The 20,325-nt window shown below is 37.3% G+C and overlaps 1 protein-coding gene across 10 annotated transcripts in view; it reads left to right on the top strand.

The window, feature by feature from the left end:
- The window catches only part of STAU2 (staufen double-stranded RNA binding protein 2), a 311,388-nt gene that overhangs the window by 101,725 nt on the left and 189,338 nt on the right, over window positions 1-20,325 (top strand). For all 10 annotated transcript variants that reach the window (XM_035011353.1, XM_035011347.1, XM_035011348.1 and 7 more), the window contains 3 exons: window positions 16,461-16,620; window positions 17,916-18,023; window positions 20,076-20,288. In XM_035011353.1, the coding sequence (XP_034867244.1) occupies window positions 16,461-16,620; window positions 17,916-18,023; window positions 20,076-20,288 (481 nt within the window). The remainder of the gene's footprint in view (window positions 1-16,460; window positions 16,621-17,915; window positions 18,024-20,075; window positions 20,289-20,325) is intronic.

Here is a 20,325-nt window from a genome sequence, read left to right as displayed (position 1 = left end):
GTTATTATTCATTAATTTCCCTGGCTTTTTCTTGGCTTCAGTTAACACAACCTTGACCCACTTGCTTTCTTTATTTCCTTATTATTTGTTGACATTCTCACATTCTCTGGTCAAGATGCACTTCTTCAAAGATAAAAGAGTTACTAGACTCCTACACTGTGGTTGACTGGCAGGTCATAAAATAGTCCTCAGAGATAGAACATAACCCCAAACATGTATATAAATGTCTTTTAAGACATAAGACAAAGAGAATTTAAAAAATTATAGTTAAACTAACATTATTCATTATTTTTGCATTAAATTCATCTGAAGGTTTATTTAGTTGGTTTTTACTGATTTTCGTAATACCTGAACTTATCAATGTATCTTCTGAACAGTGCCTGATATTTTATTTTATTTTATTTTAAACTATTTTATTTATTTATTTTTAAACATTTTTATTTATTTGACAGAGAGAGCACAAGCAGAGGGAGAGAGAGGGAGAAGCAGGTTCCCTGCTGAGCAAGGAGCCCGATGTGGGACTCGATCCCAGGACCCTGGGATCATGACCTGGGCCGAAGGCAGCTGCTTAACCGACTGAGCCACCCAGGCATCCCAGTGCCTGATATTTTAAAGTGCATTGGCTTCTTGAATGATTGATGAACCAAATGTTAGTTTTCCTAGAGAGCATGAAGTGGTGGTCTCCCTGGGGTGGTATGAGCACTGATGGGGAATGCCACCAAGCATGGGAATTGAAAGGCTAGAGATTTCCTAGCATAACTGCAGCTCTTTCCTGGTCATCCCCTAGGCAGACATAATACTGTGGAGCTAGTGTCATGGTCCCTAGATTTGAGGAGCTGGTGGCAAAGCCCCTTGGGTATTAACAGGGAATAACAAAAAGCACAAGAGGTGCTCAAGCATCATAGAAACATTGGGGGACGTTTAAGAAGGATGATGGATTAGTTGCCAAGAAGAAGGAAGGCAAACAATTACAGTTTCCTATTATGACCTGACACAGTGTGTAATTTGTCCGGGTTTACATGGCCAGTGAAGGACTGAGCTGGCCCTACAACCCAAGATTATATGTTTTCAAAGTTAATGCTTTTTCTGCTATACTTTGCTAGCTCATGTAAACATCTGCTCTTTGGGAATATTAAGATACCATGGCAGACTCATTTAAGAATCTCCTTAAAAACTATTTTGCTCACAGAAAAGAATTTGCAGTATGACTAAAATGCATTCTCTTATTCAAATTGTTGGGTTTTTTTTTTAGATTTTATTTATTTATTTGAGAGAGAGAGCGAGAGCATGCCTGCAAGTGGGCGGAGGGGCAGAGGGAGAGGGAGAGAGAGAATCTCAAGTAGACCCTACGCTGAGCACAGAGCCCAGCACAGGGCTGGATCTCAACTACCCTGAGATCATGACCTGAGCCGAAATCAAGAGTTGGATGCTTAACTGACTGAGCCACCCAGGCATCCATTATTCATATTGTTAATAGGAATCATAATCAGAGTTTAGAACTGTTAGCCTTTCATACTAAATATTACTCAACGTATTTCCATGTATGGTAGTCAGACTGCATATCATTGTCATATTTTTACCAGTATTGTCTTACTTGTTGCTGTGTCAGGTACAGGTATTTTGCCTGAGGCAAAAATAAAGAAGTTTTGATGTCTTCAGCTTAGTGTCATCCTGGAATAAGACACAATTCACACTAACTTATTGATGAAAAGCATACCTAGATTATCTGAGCAGTACAGGAAAAGGAGAGCATAGATAATTGCAATCTGTGTAGTATTCCCCAGAGGATTTGTGCAGAAAAAAATAAATTACTTAGCATTACCTCAAAGTAATAGTTAAAAGTAGAAGAGTTTTCTAAAAGTCCCAGGTACTTTTTTGTTTTAGCAAAAGTTACTTTTTATACTGCAAAAGGATCCGGGTAGTTGATCAGGTCCTTTTTCCCATTTCTTTGAAAAGCAGTCTTGAGTCAGACGATGGTATTGGCTCCAAATGATCTGTATAATTCCAATGAATCATCTGGTATGGATTATAATAAAATGTCAAAAGTGTGTTACCAAGAGCAGAAGATATTTTTAAGATCCTTAAAAGATTATTATCAATAATGTGATACTACTTGTATTCTTGAATCTAGCTGACAGCATATTTCCATGTGGCAATTCCAGCTAATAAATTATACTTCCACTTTCAGCTTCTATGGAAGTCACCCCAAATTCTGCATTTTTAAAAAATGATTGTGGGAATATGAAACAAATAGTTATCCATTTGTTTAATTTTTATTGCAGGTGAGAAGATAAAATGTATTTTATAAAATAGTTGATTAAATGTATCTATTCCTTGGCATACATGTTTAGATGTTTAATTATAATTTTTATGATGTGTCAGAGCCAGCATTTTTTTAAAGAAATCCAACTCAAGATTTAGTATTGGGCAACAGTGGGAAAATGGGATTTAGTATGAAAATATTTGCTTTATGTAAACCTTTTTATGAATGTAGCTAATGCATAAGTGAAGTCAAGCTGTAAAAACAATTAGCTGGGAAAATGCCAAGTTAAGTTTTTTATATTCCTTCCAATGTCTGTTAACTACACATTATTGTTATTATTTAACTATATGCAAATGTACAACTAAATTCACTTAGATTCAGGTAAAAAAAGGCTAAGTACTAGAAATATGCAATAAGTATAATTACCATTTACATCTCCAAACAAAGCACATTAATCTTTCTGTGGTACCGCTGATGTAATGTCTCCTTACTTTTGGGAGTATTTGAAGTGGGCAAGCATCCAAAGTTGATAGTGAATTCTGATCAGCAAAGGCACTGGAATAGATGTCTGGGCTGGACATTGTAACAAAGCAAACAATTTCTAAACCTCTTGGGAAGATTCTACACCATCATCCATTGAATTTCTTATTATAGACATTACAAAATTAATTTATCCAAAAAGGCTGTGAAACTTCTTCTAAAAATACAATCTGATATGTATTTTTTTTTAATTTAAACTTCTCAAAGGCATATACTTTTGAGCTTAAGTTAATGAGGAAACAGAGCATTTAAAATATTTTCTAGAACCAATTTCAGGAACCATTTTGTTGTTGAAAGGACTTGAGTGATTCTCTCCAGTTTTTTACAGAACATTCTCAGACAGCCCTTAACCAAAGATGATGTGTTGATGGAATTGAATAATGAGAATCTTCGTACAAGTTAAAGAAAAAATAAGCCATATTTTCTATAATTTTCTCAAAAAATTTTTTTATCTTTTGACACCCCACACCCATAATTTTCTTAAATTTAAAAATCTGCCATTAGACTACTAGCATGTATTTAGTGAATACATATTAAAAACTTAAAATTACATTTCTTTAAAACATTTTACTAATGGTTTTGAAATGTAGAGTGCACTTCAAATGCACACACATATTATGCTATTTCATGAAAAATACAGTAATTTCTTTCCAATTTTGCCACTTGAATAAGATTGAGAAAGTTGATACAGACAAAAATCTTGTGTATCACTGATGAGTCTTAGAGAACTAAGTCCTCTTACCTGAAGTGCTTATAGATCTAGTAGTTGGAACTTAAATCCAATTGATCTTACTGTAAATCTAAAAATCTTTTCCTCTATTCACACCCTCTCTTAGTGCTTATTTACTCCAAGTTTATAAAAAGTACTTGACAAACATTTTTAATTGTATTTTTTTTAAATGCTAAGTTATCGGGCGCCTGGGTGGCTCAGTTGGTTAAGCAACTGCCTTCAGCTCAGGTCATGATCCCAGGGTCCTGGGATCGAGTCCCGCATCGGGCTCCCTGCTCTATGGGGAGCCTGCTTCTCCCTCTCCCACTCCCCCTGCTTGTGTTCCCTCTCTCGCTGTGTCTCTCTCTGTCAAATAAATAAATAAAATCTTTAAAAAAAATAAATAAAATGCTAAGTTATCTTTATTACATTCAAGATAAAAAGCTTCTAATAGATTAAGCAAGTAACCTGTAGAATACAGACTCTTAACTAAGGCATGATGCCTAGAACAGCATATCCCAAGGTGTGTTTCATAGAATACACATGATCGTTCACTAATCAGGAGGTTTTGTTACCAAAAACATTTAGGAAACACTGTATAGTATATTTTTCTCTTGAAGACATTATAATACAAACAAAGCCTGTGAGAAGGTAAATTCAATTTAGTAATACTCTATTTATATTAATAGATACCATGAAAATTAATTATTTATCCAACACAAGAAGTTAGAGAAGGAACAAAATAAGTCTGAAGGAGGAAAATGAATGCAGAAATAGCTTAATTAGAAAACAGAAGAAAAATAGAAAAAATATACAGAATCCAGTATCTTGTACTTAGGAAAAACCAATAAAATACTTAAATATGTAATCTAATCAAAGTAAGCAAATGTGAATGCAAAGCACAAATATGCAAAATATAGTCTGATGATGGGAGAGGTCTGACGCACAGGAAATGAAAATTCTCATAAAGGACTACTTTGTTCAACTCATGGAAAACTATTTCAGAACCTGGGCAAACTGGGTGATTTTGTAGGGAAATATAAACTACCAAAAAAGATCCATTGCTGTAGAACTAAAAGGACAAGTAGTCATATAGCTAGTTACCATTAGCTCCCCCTACCACCCTGGAGAAAAGCACTTGGCCTAGATGGTATCACAGAGAAATTTTATTGAACCCTTGAAAAATAGGAAACACATTATTTTGGGCAATCAAAACTAGTCTTACTGTCTAGCCCAACAAGGCCAGTTTAAAAAAAGCAAACAAGAAAGACTAGAGCTTCAGATCAGTATTATTTATAAAATATCAATGGAAAAATCTAACTGGAATATTGGCAAACAAAATTTGGCAATTCATTGAAAGAAGAACCAGCTTAACCAAGTGGGATTTATTCCAGGAATGCGAAATTGTTTCACTTTTAGAAAATAAGTTAATAAAAAACACCTTATTAAGAGATGAAAAGTAAAAATTGTTAACTACTCAGATGCTGAAAAGATATTTAAAAATTAATTCTTGACTTTGAAAACCCAATATATTATGAATTGAATACTTCTTTAACAGACTCTATTGATGCACACACATTCTCTCTCTCTGACACACATACTCCCCTCCTATCCCAACCCAACCCAGTAGCCAGCATTATGCTTAATGAGGACATACTAGCCACGTTTCCCATAAAGTGAGAAACAAGACAGGAGCATTCATTATCAACTGCTATTTAGTTTTCTTTTAGAGGTTTGGCTCAATGCAATTAGAGGGGGGAAAAAAAGAATAATGTTTGGAAAGAAATATGAAATATTACCTTTTTTTGGAACAAATATAATTGTTTACTTGGAAAGTTGCAAGAGAATCAACTAAAAACCTACTGGAGGCGACAAGAGAAGTTAGTAAGGGAGATGAGTACAAAATTAGTATGTAGGAATCAAAGCTTTCGTATTCACAAACAAGGGAAGGGAAGAAGACCCAGGGTCTTCAGCATGCATAAAAATCACTGAGGCTGTTTGGTAAGAATGTAGACTCCTGTACTCCACCCGAAGAGTCTGGTCAATCTTGAGTCTGGATTATAACAGTGTTCCAGATCCCACCAGCAGGACCCTGATGCTTTTTGTGGGGGACCTGCATTTTGAGAAATGCTGCCCTGAGGAACCCAGACCCATTCTTGTGCCGTCACTCCTAACTTACTGTTAGCTTCCACATCGCTGACTGTGGTGCCAGTTATTTACCTATCTCAGATGGTGCGCTGCGGTAGCCAGACGGATACAGTGGCAGCACGCTCTGGAAGGAGAGCCCCCCCACCAGGTTGCCCTGCCAAGAACCCTTCTGTACAGTTACCAAGTAGAAGCACTTTCAAAACTGCTGTGCTTGTCAGCCACCACCGGGAGGCATGTCTTGCTGGCTCTGCTACATGCCATCCACCTAGGGGGACGGCAGGAAATAGCGGGTATCCTCTGTTACCTGTGCTTCAGGAAAACATTGAGCAGAACCTCCAGGGTGGTTGCAGCCTTTACTACTGCAGAGTCCAAGGGGCTGCGTTTCACTGGAGTTTCTCACTCATTTCTCACTGGTCTCTTGTCACTTAATTCCTGTGTTCTCTAGTTCCTCCCAGCTTGAACAGTGCTTGTTAAAACTAACTGGTTAAGTTCAACTCCTCTGACTCTGCACTTGTACCCAGGAAGCTACAGAAAGATATAACTGTGCTGACTGGGCCCATCTTGAAATAGTGCCTGTAGTCCTTAAGTGGGCTTTCTGCAGTCCTACCATATTCTCCTAGGCAGTTCAGCCTCGTGTGTTCAGAGATGAGTTACCTCGACTATGTGGTGGCCTGCCAACTGCTCTCTTCTTGCCTCTTTAGGCAAACAGCAGTGAGAAACTTATTTAATATGTCAGACCGTGTCACTGCCCTGATTAAAACCCTCTCATGGCTTCAGCCACACATGGAATTGAATTCTGATCTGCTGCCCAGCTACTTCTCAGACCTAGTTTCCTAACACTCACCTCTTGACTCACTGCTTTCCAGATACAAGAACACTTGCTGTTTTTAAAAAATGGCTGTATGCTATCTCTGCAGGGCCTTGGCACTTGCTGTCGCATATGCTTGGAACATTTTTTTTCCCTCTATGCCTGGAATTTTCACTCCATTCACCTCTTTATTCAAACATCACTTCCTAAAGGATCTCTTCTTACTCTGTTCTCTTACTCTGCTTTACTTTTCTTCTAACCCATCTTACCAGTTGAAACTCTTTTATTCATTGATTGATTGTGTCCTGAGGGCAGTCCACCATCCCAAGGGACTAAAATAGTCCATGGCATGAATTAGTCCCTTAATAAATATTCATTGAATTAATTTAATTCACATACCCCCTGGCACTCAAACAAGGGCAGAAGAAGACCAGCTCATTAATTTCCAAGAGTGCAAAAGGGAGGGATGCTTCTTGTTCCCTTTCCCCTGCCCTGCCTCCACTGGATAGGCTGATTTCTGGGAGTTTGCCAAAAATGTAAATAGGAATATGTGAGATCACCTAGGAAGACTGTTTTGTCTATGAGAAGATTGAACCCTAGGGAGGATCAGCATTTTTTTTTATTGAGGCCAAATTCACAATAACATAAAATTTACCATTTTTACTATTTTAAAGTGTACAATTCTGTATGCCGTGACTTACTACATTCATACTGTTGTACAATGATCACCACTATCTAATTCCAGAACATTTCATCACCCCTAAAAGAAACCTCATACCATTAACAGTTATTCTCCATTTTCTCTCTTCCCAGCCCCTGGCAACCACTAATCTACTTTTGTCTCTGTGGATTTGCCTATTCTGGACATTTCATCTAAATGGAATTATACAATATGTAGCCTTTTATGTCTGGCTTTCACTTAGCATAATGTTTTCCAAGTTCATCCACATTGTACCAGGTATCAGTACTTCATTGCTATGTATGGTTACACAGTACTCCATTTTAGGACCTTTGGTTTATTTCCACTTTTTGTCTATTATGGGTAATGCTGTGAACATTTGTGTACACATTTTCATTTTAGTGCCTTTTAAAAAAAAAATTTTTTTTTGGTTGGGGTTTTTTTGTTTTGTTTTGTTTTTGTTGTTGTTGTTGTTTTGAGAGAGAGAGAGCCAGGGAGGGGAGGCGCATGGGGGGAGAGAGAGAGAATCTCAAGCAGGCTCCATGCTCAGCGTAGAGCCTGATGTGGGGCCTGATCTCAGGACCCTGAGATCATGACCTGAGCTGAAATCAAGAGTCAGACGCTTAACCCACTGAGCCACCCAGGCATTGCTCAGTGCCTTTTTAAAATTTCTCTTTGGTTTATATATATATCTAGGAATGGGACTGCTGGGTCAAATGGTAATTCTGTTTAATGTTTTAAGGAACTGCCAGACTGTTTTCCACAGTGGCTGCCTGACTATGGCCATCCTATTGGGTGTGAAGTTGTATGTCATTGTGCTTTTGGTCTGCAATTCCGTAACGGAACATCGACATTTAGGCATGGGCTTCAGAAAGGTTAAGAGAGGAGACAAAGAATGAAAGAGAGGAGTAAGACTGTAGCCAGCATGGTCTCCTGGACTTACAGTGCCCCCAAGAATTCTCTTTGGTAATCAATGTGACCATTGGTTTCTTATTTTTTTAAAAATATTTTTTATTTATTTATTTGAGAGAGAGAGCACGAGTGAGGTGAAGGGCAGAAGGAGAAGCATACACCCCGCTGAGCAGGGAGCCCAATGTGGGACTCGATCCCGAGATCCCGGGATCATGACCTGAGCCAAAGGCAGACACTTAACCGACTGAGCCACCCAGGCGCCTGCGACCATTGGTTTCTTACGTCTAGTTTGACTTAAATTGCCTTAAATGCCAAGCCTGGCGTGACCTTTCCATAGTTTATAGTTAGTACTTCTGCAGTTTATGGTGCTCATTTATCTACTTCATCCACAGCATACTGTAGAGGTTAAGATCATGAGCTCTGGGGTGAGACTGCTTGGGTTTAAATGTTAGCTCAAGGAGGGGTGGCCTTGGGCAAGTTAAATACCTCTTTCTCATTTCCTTATGTGTAAAATGGAGTTGGGCTTGTTATGGTGACTGAGATTAGTATGCACAGTGCTTGGAAGAGTGCTTGACACATAGTGAGTGCTTTATATGTTTTTGTTGTAATCATCGTAATGCTGATGTTGATGATGGTGATGATTTATCTAGATACCCATTTATTTAGGAAAGGGGCAAGGATAGGTTTATGCTGGATCGACGTATAGAATTGAGAGTGGAGATTGTGTATTTAAAAACACGGGCTCTTTGATAGCATGCCGTGCTCTCCATAGTCTTATCGTGGTACTAGTGTCAGTGACAATAGTACAGATTATTTACTTTTGGGGATTATATTCTGTGTTCCACAGGCCATTCTACTAATTTATCAAATTTACATTTGGAACACAGATGTACCATTATTTGGATGGGGACTAGACTTATTTCAGTTTCTTTCTTTCTTTCTTTCTTTCTTTCTTTCTTTCTTTCTTTATACGCCAGTACAACCATTATTTTTAAAAATTTGAAATTACGGAAGAGATCATCATTTATAATTCTGTCACTTCAAAGCATCCTATCCTAGTTTCTAGTACATATCTTTTTGTATTTTCCCCTGGACATTTTAAACACAATTATAATAATTCTACAAATAGAATAGACTATCCTTACCCTCTTTAAAGCTTATTTTCAGCTGCCCTGTGAATCTTTTTAAATAGGTCCTAATTTTTGAAATTCCTTAAGACTTAACATTTAGATCCCATAAAAGATATATTTCCAAAATTTATAGATGTGCAGAGAAAGAACCCTCTCCTATCTAGACATTTTATATACATACAAGCTTGAAAGTGTGCCAAGGACTATTTTATAGCTTTATGATAAAACCTATTATTTTTCTATAGCAAGTAAAAAGAATGCTTAGCAGTGCCAAAATGTGTACAAAGAGTCAAAATAACCAACATGTCATTTGAATTCTAAGTTTTGGCCTTGAGAGGTCTTTAAACATAGATTCTGCAAATATTTTACAGATAAGTAAACGGAGATAGAAAGATTAAGTGACATTTCTGTTTTCAGTCAATGTTAGAAATAAACACAGAAATCCAAAGTCTCTCCTTATTAGATGAGAAGATAATTTGTTCATATATTTTAGGACATAAACCTGTAGAGGAGATATGAATGCTTAAGCTGGGTTGAGATTTATGAATAATGCTATCAAATAAAATGAGGCAATTGTTTTTCAGTTTTTAAAAGTTCTCATGTTATTTGGAATATGTCTTTCTCACCTTGTAAAAATGATACTTAGGAAAGTGGAGATGTTAGAGAATAAGGCAGTCACCAGATGGTAGGGAGGACACGTGGCTTTTACTTGTTCAGACTTATACAAAAGGAGGCTACAAAGAGGGCATTAATGAAGTAACTTTAGGGTGGATGGCAAGGATAGATGAAACTTGTTACAACCGACAATCAAGTAGAAGTGTAAGACTATGTGTATTCTTATAAGAATACTTGTATAAGAATGTAAAATCTTCCCTTAACTCAAAAATCAAAGCAAGACTGTATAAGGAATGTCAAGTGTTAATTCAAAGGAACCAAATATACATCTTTTCTTTTTTGCTGTGTTGACTTGTGATGTCTTGAAGATAGGCCAAATCTAAAGACTTTTTTGGGGATCTAAAGAAAGGGAAGATTTTATTTTATTTTATTTTATTTGAAATTTTATTTGTTTATCTTTGTAAGACTTCCAGTGGACAGAAGGCAAAGAGGCATGGGAGGGGACAAGGCCTTACAAGCAGCCTTTATAAAATTTAGACTATTAGCAGTGTGACACACGATGCCCATTATTCTGACTTTTCACCCTTGGTAAGTTACTCACTTGTGTCTCTTTTTTGATCCTGCTTGACTTGACATACCATAAAAACATAGGATTTCATTATAGAGTTCTCTTTGTTTCAGCAGCTATTAAGTAAAAGCCTCTGAAGTCTATCAGTGGACCTTCGGTTTAGAAAGAACTCTTGGATTATGTTCTCTAGCCTACCAGGGACGTATCCCATTTAATCAACAAATGGAAACACTGGGGGCGCCTGGGTGGCTCAGTTGGTTAAGCGACTGCCTTCGGCTCAGGTCATGATCCTGGAGTCCCGGGATCGAGTCCCGCATCGGGCTCCCTGCTCAGTGGGGATTCTGCTTCTCCCTCTGACCTTCCTCCCTCTCATGCTCTCTGTCTCATTCTCTCTCTCTCGAATAAATAAATAAAATCCTTTAAAAAAAAAATGGAAACACAAAAATAGAAGAGGATAAAGGAAACGACTTAAGAGCTTCCTGAACTCTGAAGTTAGATAGACTTCAGTTTGACTCCTCACCATTATGTTGGGGACATTTGTTACCTCTCACGGTGACCATGGGGACATCTGTCTCTCCTGGCTACTGTGAGGTTAAATGAGAGAGAGCTAGGAAACCTAACCATGGTGCTCTAGGAATGTATGTGGTCCCTTGCTTGCGTGGAGCTTGAAGTCATCTCAAATCACATAAGCTGTATTGTGGGCTATAGTGATACCACGGAGCAGTGGTTCTCAGACTTTTAGTATGAAAGACTCCCAGGGAATCTTATTAGAGTGAAGGTTCTTGTTCTGTCCCCAGAGCCTGATTCAACAGATCAGGGGTGGAGCACAGGAATGTACATTTTTAACAAGCACTGAGGATAATTCTGATGATGGGATCGCACTTCGCAAAATACATTTTGGAGGCTGTGGGTAGAAGCCCTTGAACCCGAAACTTTAATAGCCTGGATGGATTAGTTTTCATGGCCCATCTTTTAACAGTAATCACTATGGGAATGTAAACATTGACCACAAAATTCTCATTGAGAAAAATCATTCAAGAATAGCAATGTAAGATTAGGTCAATATCGGCTAATTTTTAGAAATATGTATATCACTTGTTAAAAGTACTTTTTCCTAATCTCAGGAAACAAACTGAGGGTTGCTGGAGTGGTGGGGGGTGGGAGGGATGGGGTGGCTGGGTGATAGACATTGGGGAGGGTATGTGCTCTGGTGAGCGCTGTGAATTGTGTAAGACTGTTGAATCACAGACCTGAACCTCTAAAACAAATAATATATGTTAAAAAAAAGAAGCAGCAGAAGAAGAAGATAGCAGGAGGGGAAGAATGAAGGGGGGTAAATCAGAGGGGGACAGTAAATCAGACTGTGGACTCTGAGAAACAAACTGAGGGTTCTAGAGGGGAGGGGGGTGGGAGGATGGGTTAGCCCAGTGATGGGTATTAAAGAGGGCACGTACTGTGTGGAGCACTGGGTGTTACACGCAAACAGTGAATCATGGAACACTACATCAAAAACTAATGATGTAATGTATGGTGATGAACATAACATAAAAAAAAAAGTACTTTACCAAAAATGAGCTTAATGCGTCTGCCTTCGGCTCAGGTCATGATCCCAGGGTCCTGGGATCGAGTCCCGCATCGGGCTTCCCGCTCCTTGGGGTCCTGCTTCTCCCTCTGTTTCTCTCTGTCTCTCATGAATAAATAAATAAAATCTTTAAAAAAAAATGAGCTTAATGTTTGAAATAAATTACAGAAAAGAACTTCTCTTTAGAACACATCAACCTTCAAAGTTAATAAACTTTGAGTGTTTCTTTAGCAAAGGAAACAAATATTTAGAGACCAGGACCTAACATACAAAGAGACTTTCTGCATCACCTCTCCTATAATTGAGTCTGGGTGCCATTATTGAGGGTACTCTGGCTAATCTTAATTGTTGTGATGATATGAGGGGATATGATCTATAAGGTGATCAAACCACATGGGGTAGAATATTAAGAACCATTGTTAAGTTAGAGGATGGAATGAAATGAGATCGAAACAAGTCAGGCATTTGGTCTTGGTATTTCCTGTTGTTAGTGCTAGAATAGTTTACTTTTTCTGTTAAAAGACAACAAACCTAATTTTTCCTCTGATAGTTGTACAGTATAATGCACATATACATATGTATCCACATATACATATATAGAGCCGTGTTTGATGGCCAAAAAGGAAGAGGCCCCAAGGGCTCTTTAGTGTGTAATTAATATTTTGGTCAGAAAATCAGATTGTTTCAGTATGGTTATGTGTTATGACATCATATTCCAGTAAAGTCATAATGAACAGAAATTTTGTTTGTCTCTGTGGCAAACCGAAATGAGTTTTGTAATTGTCAGCAGGCCTTAGCGATTACAGTGGCGCCCACTCCCTCTCCTGTAGTTAAAGGTCTGTTAGCATTCCAGTTGTGGACCTCTGTTTTCAGAAGTGTATAATTAATTGTAAACATTTGCTCTATGGTGAAAGCTTGCCATATAAGATCTTAGTACAGGAGTAAATTTCTGATTTCAGGTTGTCTGTTTTAAAGTTTTATAGTGGAACGAGTTAAAAATATGCACAGAGTTCTGTGTAGGTGGAATACTGAATTTTGTGGTATACAATATGAAGATAACCTGCATTTAATGTATTAGTCTGTTAGGATATCTGCATTAAAGGGGGATCTAAAATAATAGGAAAGTGCACTTCAGGAGTGCAGTAGGAAATTGTGCACCTCAGTGTACTACTTACTGTAATCAAAGAGCAAAACAGATTGTGGTTTTTAATGCTTTTTAGTCTTTGCATATTAAAAGTCTTTTACCATAAGTGGTTTTTTCTTCCTTTAACTTTTTTATATTTGCCAATTAAAAATGAGAACCTATGACATAATAAAAACACATATTGCTTAAAATTGCTTAAAATGCTTTATCTTAAAGTAATAGAAAACTGTGGGCCAAGAAAATTGACTCTAAGAATTTAAAACAGCGACTGTTTCTTTTTTTTCATACTCTGGATTTCTCCTCGATGTTTGACACTGTTGATTTCCCTGACATTGTGCGGTAATCTCTTTTCTAACTCTGACCCTCTTTCATCTCCTTCACTGCTGTCTATTATTTCCCCTGCCTTTTGATCATGGGCCTCAATCAGATCCCAGCCTTAGGCTCTTTTTTGGTTCCTTTACACTTACCCTTTCCAGGTGCTTATCCACTCACATGGTTTCAATTACTGCCTCCCAAATCTGTATCTTCAGTGCTGGTGTACCTTTCTAGTCCTTTACCTTCTGTAAACCTTCCCTGATTACTCCCATCTGCCTGGTGAATTCTTACACAATGGGCTCTGTCCAGTTTATCTCAGGGAATATGGAACACTGCTCTTGGGCTGTTCAGTAATGATCCAGAACTCAGTAGGACTTCAATTGGACTTCTCTTTGCTTGGAACAGACAGTTTTCAGCACTGGCGTTATTTTAACTTAATTTTTGGCATTACATTGTATATCCACCATTGCATCAAAATCATTCCTTTTCAGTTTTGTTAAATTGCCCAATTCAGTGGTCTTAGTTCTCGGTCATCATTTTCCTTGACTTGTGAGTATAATTTGACATAGTTGACCCCTCTCTCCTCCAAGATAGATTTTTTTCCCCATTTGGCTTTCAGGAAGGACACTGTGCTTGCCTGGTTTTTCTCCTGTTACTCCTTCCCACAGAGTTCGCACTGTCTTGAGGCTTTAAAGATTTCATTTATTTTTGAGAGAGAGAGAGCAAGAACAAGCATGGGGAGGCGGTGCACAGGGAGAAGCAGACTCCCCACTGCAAGGGGCCTGATGTGGGACTTGATCTTGGGACCCTGGGATCATGACCTGAGCCAAAGGCAGACGCTTAACCTACTGAGCCACCCAAGCACCCCTGTCTTGCGGCTTTAAATACCATATATATATATATGGTATTTATATATGGTATATATACTATATATATATATGGTATATATACTATATATATATATATATATATGATTCCCAAATTTTATATTTACTTTGGACCTCTTTCCTGGAGTCCAGACTCAGAAATCTGACTATTCACTTGACATCTCCACTTGGATGTCTAAACAGGCTGAATAATTTAACATTTCCAAACGAGAGCTGCTGATACGCATGCCCAACAAATAAATCCTTCTGCATTCAGTCTTCACCAATTCACTGTATGGGTACTCTGTCGTCCACTTGTTCAGCTCAGAAACCTTGGAATCATCCTTGACTCCTCTTTCATGTTCCATAACTAATCCTTGGGTAAACCCTATCAGCTCTACTTATTATTAGTATTTTTTTGTTTGTTTGTTTAAAGATTTTATTTATTGAGAGAGAGAGTGCATGTGCACCAGGGCAGGCAGGGGCAGAGGGAGAGGGAGTGAGAGAATCTCAGACTCCCTGCTGAGCACAGAGCCCAGCGCAGGGCTCAATCCCATGACCCTGAGATCATGACCTGAGTTGAAATGAAGAGTCGGATGCTCAATTGACTGAGCCACCCAGACACCCCCTATCAGCTCTACTTTTGAAATTCATTCAGAATCCAGCTGCTTCTCATTACTTGCATTGCTGCCACCTTAGTTCAGGCCCCTGTTGCTTTTCTCCTGTATTTTTGTAGTAGTCTCTTGATAGATCTCCTTGCTTCCATTATCATTTGTCTACAGTCTGTTCTCAACATAATAGTCAGGTGATCTTCCAAAATGCAAGTCAGATATGTCGCTCTCTTCCAAACCTTCTAGTGGCTGGCCATTTCACTAAGGATAAAAGTCAAATCCTTACAGTAATTTCTAGGTAAGGCCCTATGGAATCTGGCTACTTCTTTTCATTTCTTAACTTTTCTTTTCGTATCCCTCCACTATAGCCAGATAGGCATCTTCTGAATCACTTGAACATGCTTGGCACACTGCTGCCCCAGGGCCTTTGCACTTGCTATTTTTCTCTGCCTCAAGTGCGCTGTTCCAGATATCCGGGTGGCTTTCTCCCTCACTTATTTTAGGTCTTTACACAATTGTCATCTTTTCAGTGAGACCCTCCCTGGTCACCCTGTCTAAAACCCACCTCCCTGACATGTCTGACCTTTCCTTTTTCTCTTTAACTTAGATCTCTAACATACTAGATGTTCTGCATATTACCTTATTTATTATCTGTCTTGCCCAGTACAATGTGTTTTTGTTCATTGTCATATTCCCTCTTCATAAAGAATATCCTCCATAAATAATTGTTGAATTAATCAATTTCATTGCATATCCTCTTAATTATTTCTTCTTCATTTCTTCTAGTTTGTTCTTCATTCAACCCTGATATCCCCTCATATTTGCATCACTATTTCCTAATTGTGACTCCTTGCTTCAGTAGTTAAACACAAACCTGCTAAAAATTTTCTCTTTAAGTATATTTTATTATAATATTGCTTATCTGCTCAAGAATTGGCTTACCTCCCCATTCTTTCTTCTGTTCAGTCTGATCTTATTACTTGGCAAAGTACTTATTCCTTTGGAATGGAGTAGTAGCTCCATCTCTCTGCCTCCCCCATGTCTAGCATAACTGTCTTCTGCTGAAGTCACCGTCCTCTGCATGCTGTCCCCTAAATGGGCTTGCCTGTCTCCTGCATCTGTTGTGGCTCCCTTCAGCACCAGACCATTTGGCTCACATCTGTCAAAATCTGACTGAAAACTTCTTACTAAAAGTTTTCCGTGATATAATTGAATAATTTTTACCATATTATATTTTAATATTTTTTCTATAATATGCTTTTCATGGAGAAATAGATCTATAGTTGTATTGACTCATATTTTATTGTTTATAAATACATTCGTGAAGTTAATACTTGATTGGGGTCATGTTTTCTATAATATGCTTTTCATGGAGAAATAGATTTGTAGCTATATTGACTCATATTTTATTGTTTATAAATACATTCGTGAGGTTAATACTTGATTGGGGTGAATAAGAGAGTATAGTACATTATATAGTTACTATCATTTTCAAGAAAACAAATATTACTCATGATTACAGAATGGTTGTATTGGACTACCATTAATATTTTTTATTTTTTTATTTTAGGTATCATTGCCCAATGCCCAAGATCTTTTATGTTCAGCTGACTGTAGGAAATAATGAATTTTTTGGGGAAGGAAAGACTCGACAAGCTGCTAGACACAATGCTGCAATGAAAGCCCTTCAAGCACTGCAGAATGAACCTATTCCAGAAAAATCACCTCAGGTATGTTACTGCTACCTGTGACAGTCTCTTCCTTATAGTTCCCCAGTGAGATTATTGACAAGACAAATAAATGCATTTCTATAAATAAAAGAGATAATCTCTTCTGATAGGAAAGAATATTAGAGTGGTGACCTGCTATGATTTGCTTCTCAGATCACCTGTCTACTGTACTAGACTCATGTGTTCCTGCTAGGACGACCTTACCTTTGAGGACTTTGGTTCACCTATGGAGTTTTCTTCTCAGGCAGCACAGGACTTGAGGATGTGAGCAAGGATGAGAAATAGCATTCATTTACCTTTCATTTAATGCTGTGTTTATTGAACAGAGATTACATTGTGTTCATTTAGAATCAAGGAATTGGAAGTGGAAGAGATTTTCGTGGACTTTTTTCAGTCCTACTTTATTTTATAGACCAGGATATCGGCTGATCTTGAGTAATTGCACCCATTTCCCATGGCTTCGGCTGCCTTCTCTGTTGATTTCAAAATAGTATCTCTGGCTGACATGTCTTATAAGTCACTTCCTTATTGAGTTCTCCACTTAGTTACTGCAAACTGTTCTGTCCAACTCCTACATTTCCCGTGCTCTCAAACCTCTTGTCCTCCCCGTCTGAGATTCATCTTAGTTAATGGCTGACTTAGGTATTTTTCTCCTTGTACACTTTCATTATGATTCTTACCTGTTTGCTTATCTGTTTTCACACTAAGTCATAAGTTTCTTGGCAGTAGGAATACTGTCTCTTGATCTTTTTATCTCTAATACCCTGTGTTCAACATATATGAATCTCTTCAGAAGTATGTGTTAAAGAAGTGAATAACTAAATTGGTGCCAAAGCCAGAGATATAGCTCCAGAACCCTGACTTGCATCTTATAAGCTTTCTATAGTTTAGTCTTTACAGAAGATTAAACAGCATATTAGAATATCAGGGAAAGTGGTGTGTGTGTGTGTGTGTGTGTGTGTGTGTGTGTGGATAGGTGGGGGATAGACATCTCTAAAGAGAATTGAGTCTGGGGACATAGAATAAACTCAAATTAGTATATGGTTGACTAAAAGATTTCCACACTCAGCATTTATTCTTCCACTTTGAGCAAAAAAAAAAACACCCTACAAATTAAATCACAAAATGCCTCGCAGCAAAGCCCACAACTCCTGTGGTTATATAGGAATCCACAAGATACAGTCTCTGGTTTCTTGTTTCTTACAGTATTTTAAATAGGCCCTCTTGATTGTAGAATATATATACAGTTTGTTACAAAGTGAAGACTCATCGTCATCCTGTTTTTTGTGATTTAGAACGGCGAATCAGGAAAAGAAATGGATGATGACAAGGATGCGAATAAATCTGAGATCAGCTTAGTGTTTGAAATTGCTCTGAAGCGAAATATGCCTGTCAGTTTTGAGGTATGTGCTCAGTAGTGATCTTCCCTTTCTCTCCCCCTGCTCCTCACTATTTAAAATAAACAAACTAATGAACCAGTGTACTAGTATCCTGGAAGAGTTAACGTGCTTCCTTATGCTCAGGTTCTCCATCATGAACTCATACAGGCCCTGGGAATAGAACTTACTGCAGTGTCACGGATTTCTGCTGGTTTCTTCGGCTTTTTTGTATTAAATAATTCGTATATATGATGTTTTCATTTTGATCATAACGTTTTGTGAGTATAAGATAATTTGTAGTAAGGTTTGGTGTTTTTAATGGGATTAAATTCAAAGTATTCAAGTTAAAAGTGACATGTATATATTACTACTAAATTCTTCTAAATTTGTGGAATCAAAATAGGTTTAAATTTAACTTTTACTAATAAATCACTAAGAAGTAATTAAGCAGCTCTCTACAACCAGATAAACATGTCACAAAATGTTTATAAAATGTGAAATTTAAAAGGGAAAAATTTTAAATTATTATAATACCTCCTTCATTAAGAGGTCACTAATTTTGTAACTCAGATATCTAGAAAATAGGCAAAACCCAGGAAATAAGCTGACACAGTTATGGAGTATCCTTCAAACTATGGATGTTCACCAACTAGAAAGCTCCCACATTTTATTTACTGGCAAGATCAACCGACCTCAACCAAGGACGTATCTCCTTAGACACAATTCTCAGTTGGGTTATCTGATCTTTCACCCTATGGCAGATTAAAAGCAGCAAAATGAGGAAGGCAGGGATGCAAAGTACTTGAGGGCCTGATGGTCCCAGCAAGAAATGATAGGGGAAATACAGAAAAGCTATCTCAAGTAATTGCATATACTAAAAAAAATATTGGAACATGGGCCTTTTAAAGGCTACAATGAATAGGAACAATTTTATAAGTCTTAGAAGTCCTTGGAAGCATCAATATATTATAGTATAGAATATTTGGTTTTCATAATGATGATCTAATGTGAGCAATAAAAGGTCAGATATTTAGTATTCTCTGTTAAGTCAGTTAAGTACATACTTCTTCTTTTTAATTGAAGAGGATATCCATCAAAGTAGTTAAACAGTTCTGGTGTTTCAATTAGTAAACTTAAATTACATGGAAAGTATGCTCATCATAAGTTTCTTATCCCCAATAATGTTGAATTATTGAGATACTTTGTTGTTTTCCTTTTCTTTTCCTAATTGGTATCTAATATTAGGAGACAGAATTTTAATATAAAGTTAACGGTAAACCATTTAACTAAATAGAGTATCTTTTATAGGTCAGAATTTTGAAGGAAACTGAAGTTGTGAGCATTTGGGTTTTAGAAGGCATTTTTCCTCCAAAAGCTGGCATAGTTTAAAGAACACATTAATACAGGGTTTAGGAACATTCATGGCTGACAGATTCATAATCCATTACTTTAGAAAGATAGGTATTTTTTATGGTATGTCTACTTACCTATTTAAGATCATGTCGCAGAAAGTAAACATTCCTTTCTATAAAACAGCCTTTGAGGCCTCCATCAAAAATAGGTTATTTTCACCCATAAGTTATTTTTGAGAGGCTTCCACATGAAGGATGCTTTATGGGCTAGAGAACCCCAGGAAGAAGTAGTCTTGTACTTCAGTAACTTATTACAGAGAAGAAATTAGAGATGTACACATTTATATACAAATTATTGTTATGGATGGTCTCTGCACCTAATCCAATATGGTATGTTTTATATTCTTAATTTTCTGTTCCGTAAGAAACTGGGTCACCATAATTAGAATTGCCTATTTTAAGCTAGTAAAACACAAATTTTGACTATGAATTGAATGTATTTATTTGGTTTTTTGTTCTTTTGACTTCAGTTCATTAAGCATCATAAGTATCATAAATGAATGTCCCTGTATAATATCTATATAACTTTATTAAATAAATCTATAATTTTGGCATAATTCTTTATAATTTCAATTTTGATTATGACGTGAACATTTAAAACAGACTCATGGGATGAGAACATTTCGTAAGTGCCTATGTTAAATATTTTACTTATATTTAATAGGTTATTAAAGAAAGTGGACCACCGCATATGAAAAGCTTTGTTACTCGGGTGTCAGTGGGAGAGTTCTCTGCAGAAGGAGAGGGAAATAGCAAAAAGCTCTCCAAGAAGCGTGCTGCCACCACTGTCCTACAGGAGCTTAAGAAACTTCCGCCTCTTCCTGTGGTTGAAAAGCCAAAATTATTTTTTAAAAAACGCCCTAAAACAATAGTAAAGGTAAGTGTGTGCTTGTGAACACTGGTCAGTTTTGCTC

The sequence above is a fragment of the Mirounga leonina genome, unplaced genomic scaffold (assembly GCF_011800145.1).
Source record: "Mirounga leonina isolate KUSES-001 unplaced genomic scaffold, KU_Mleo_1.0 Mir_165, whole genome shotgun sequence".
In the NCBI taxonomy this organism is placed as follows: domain Eukaryota; kingdom Metazoa; phylum Chordata; class Mammalia; order Carnivora; family Phocidae; genus Mirounga; species Mirounga leonina.
The sequence above is the reverse complement of the archived record's forward strand: the minus strand, read 5'-3'. Positions and strand labels throughout refer to the sequence as shown.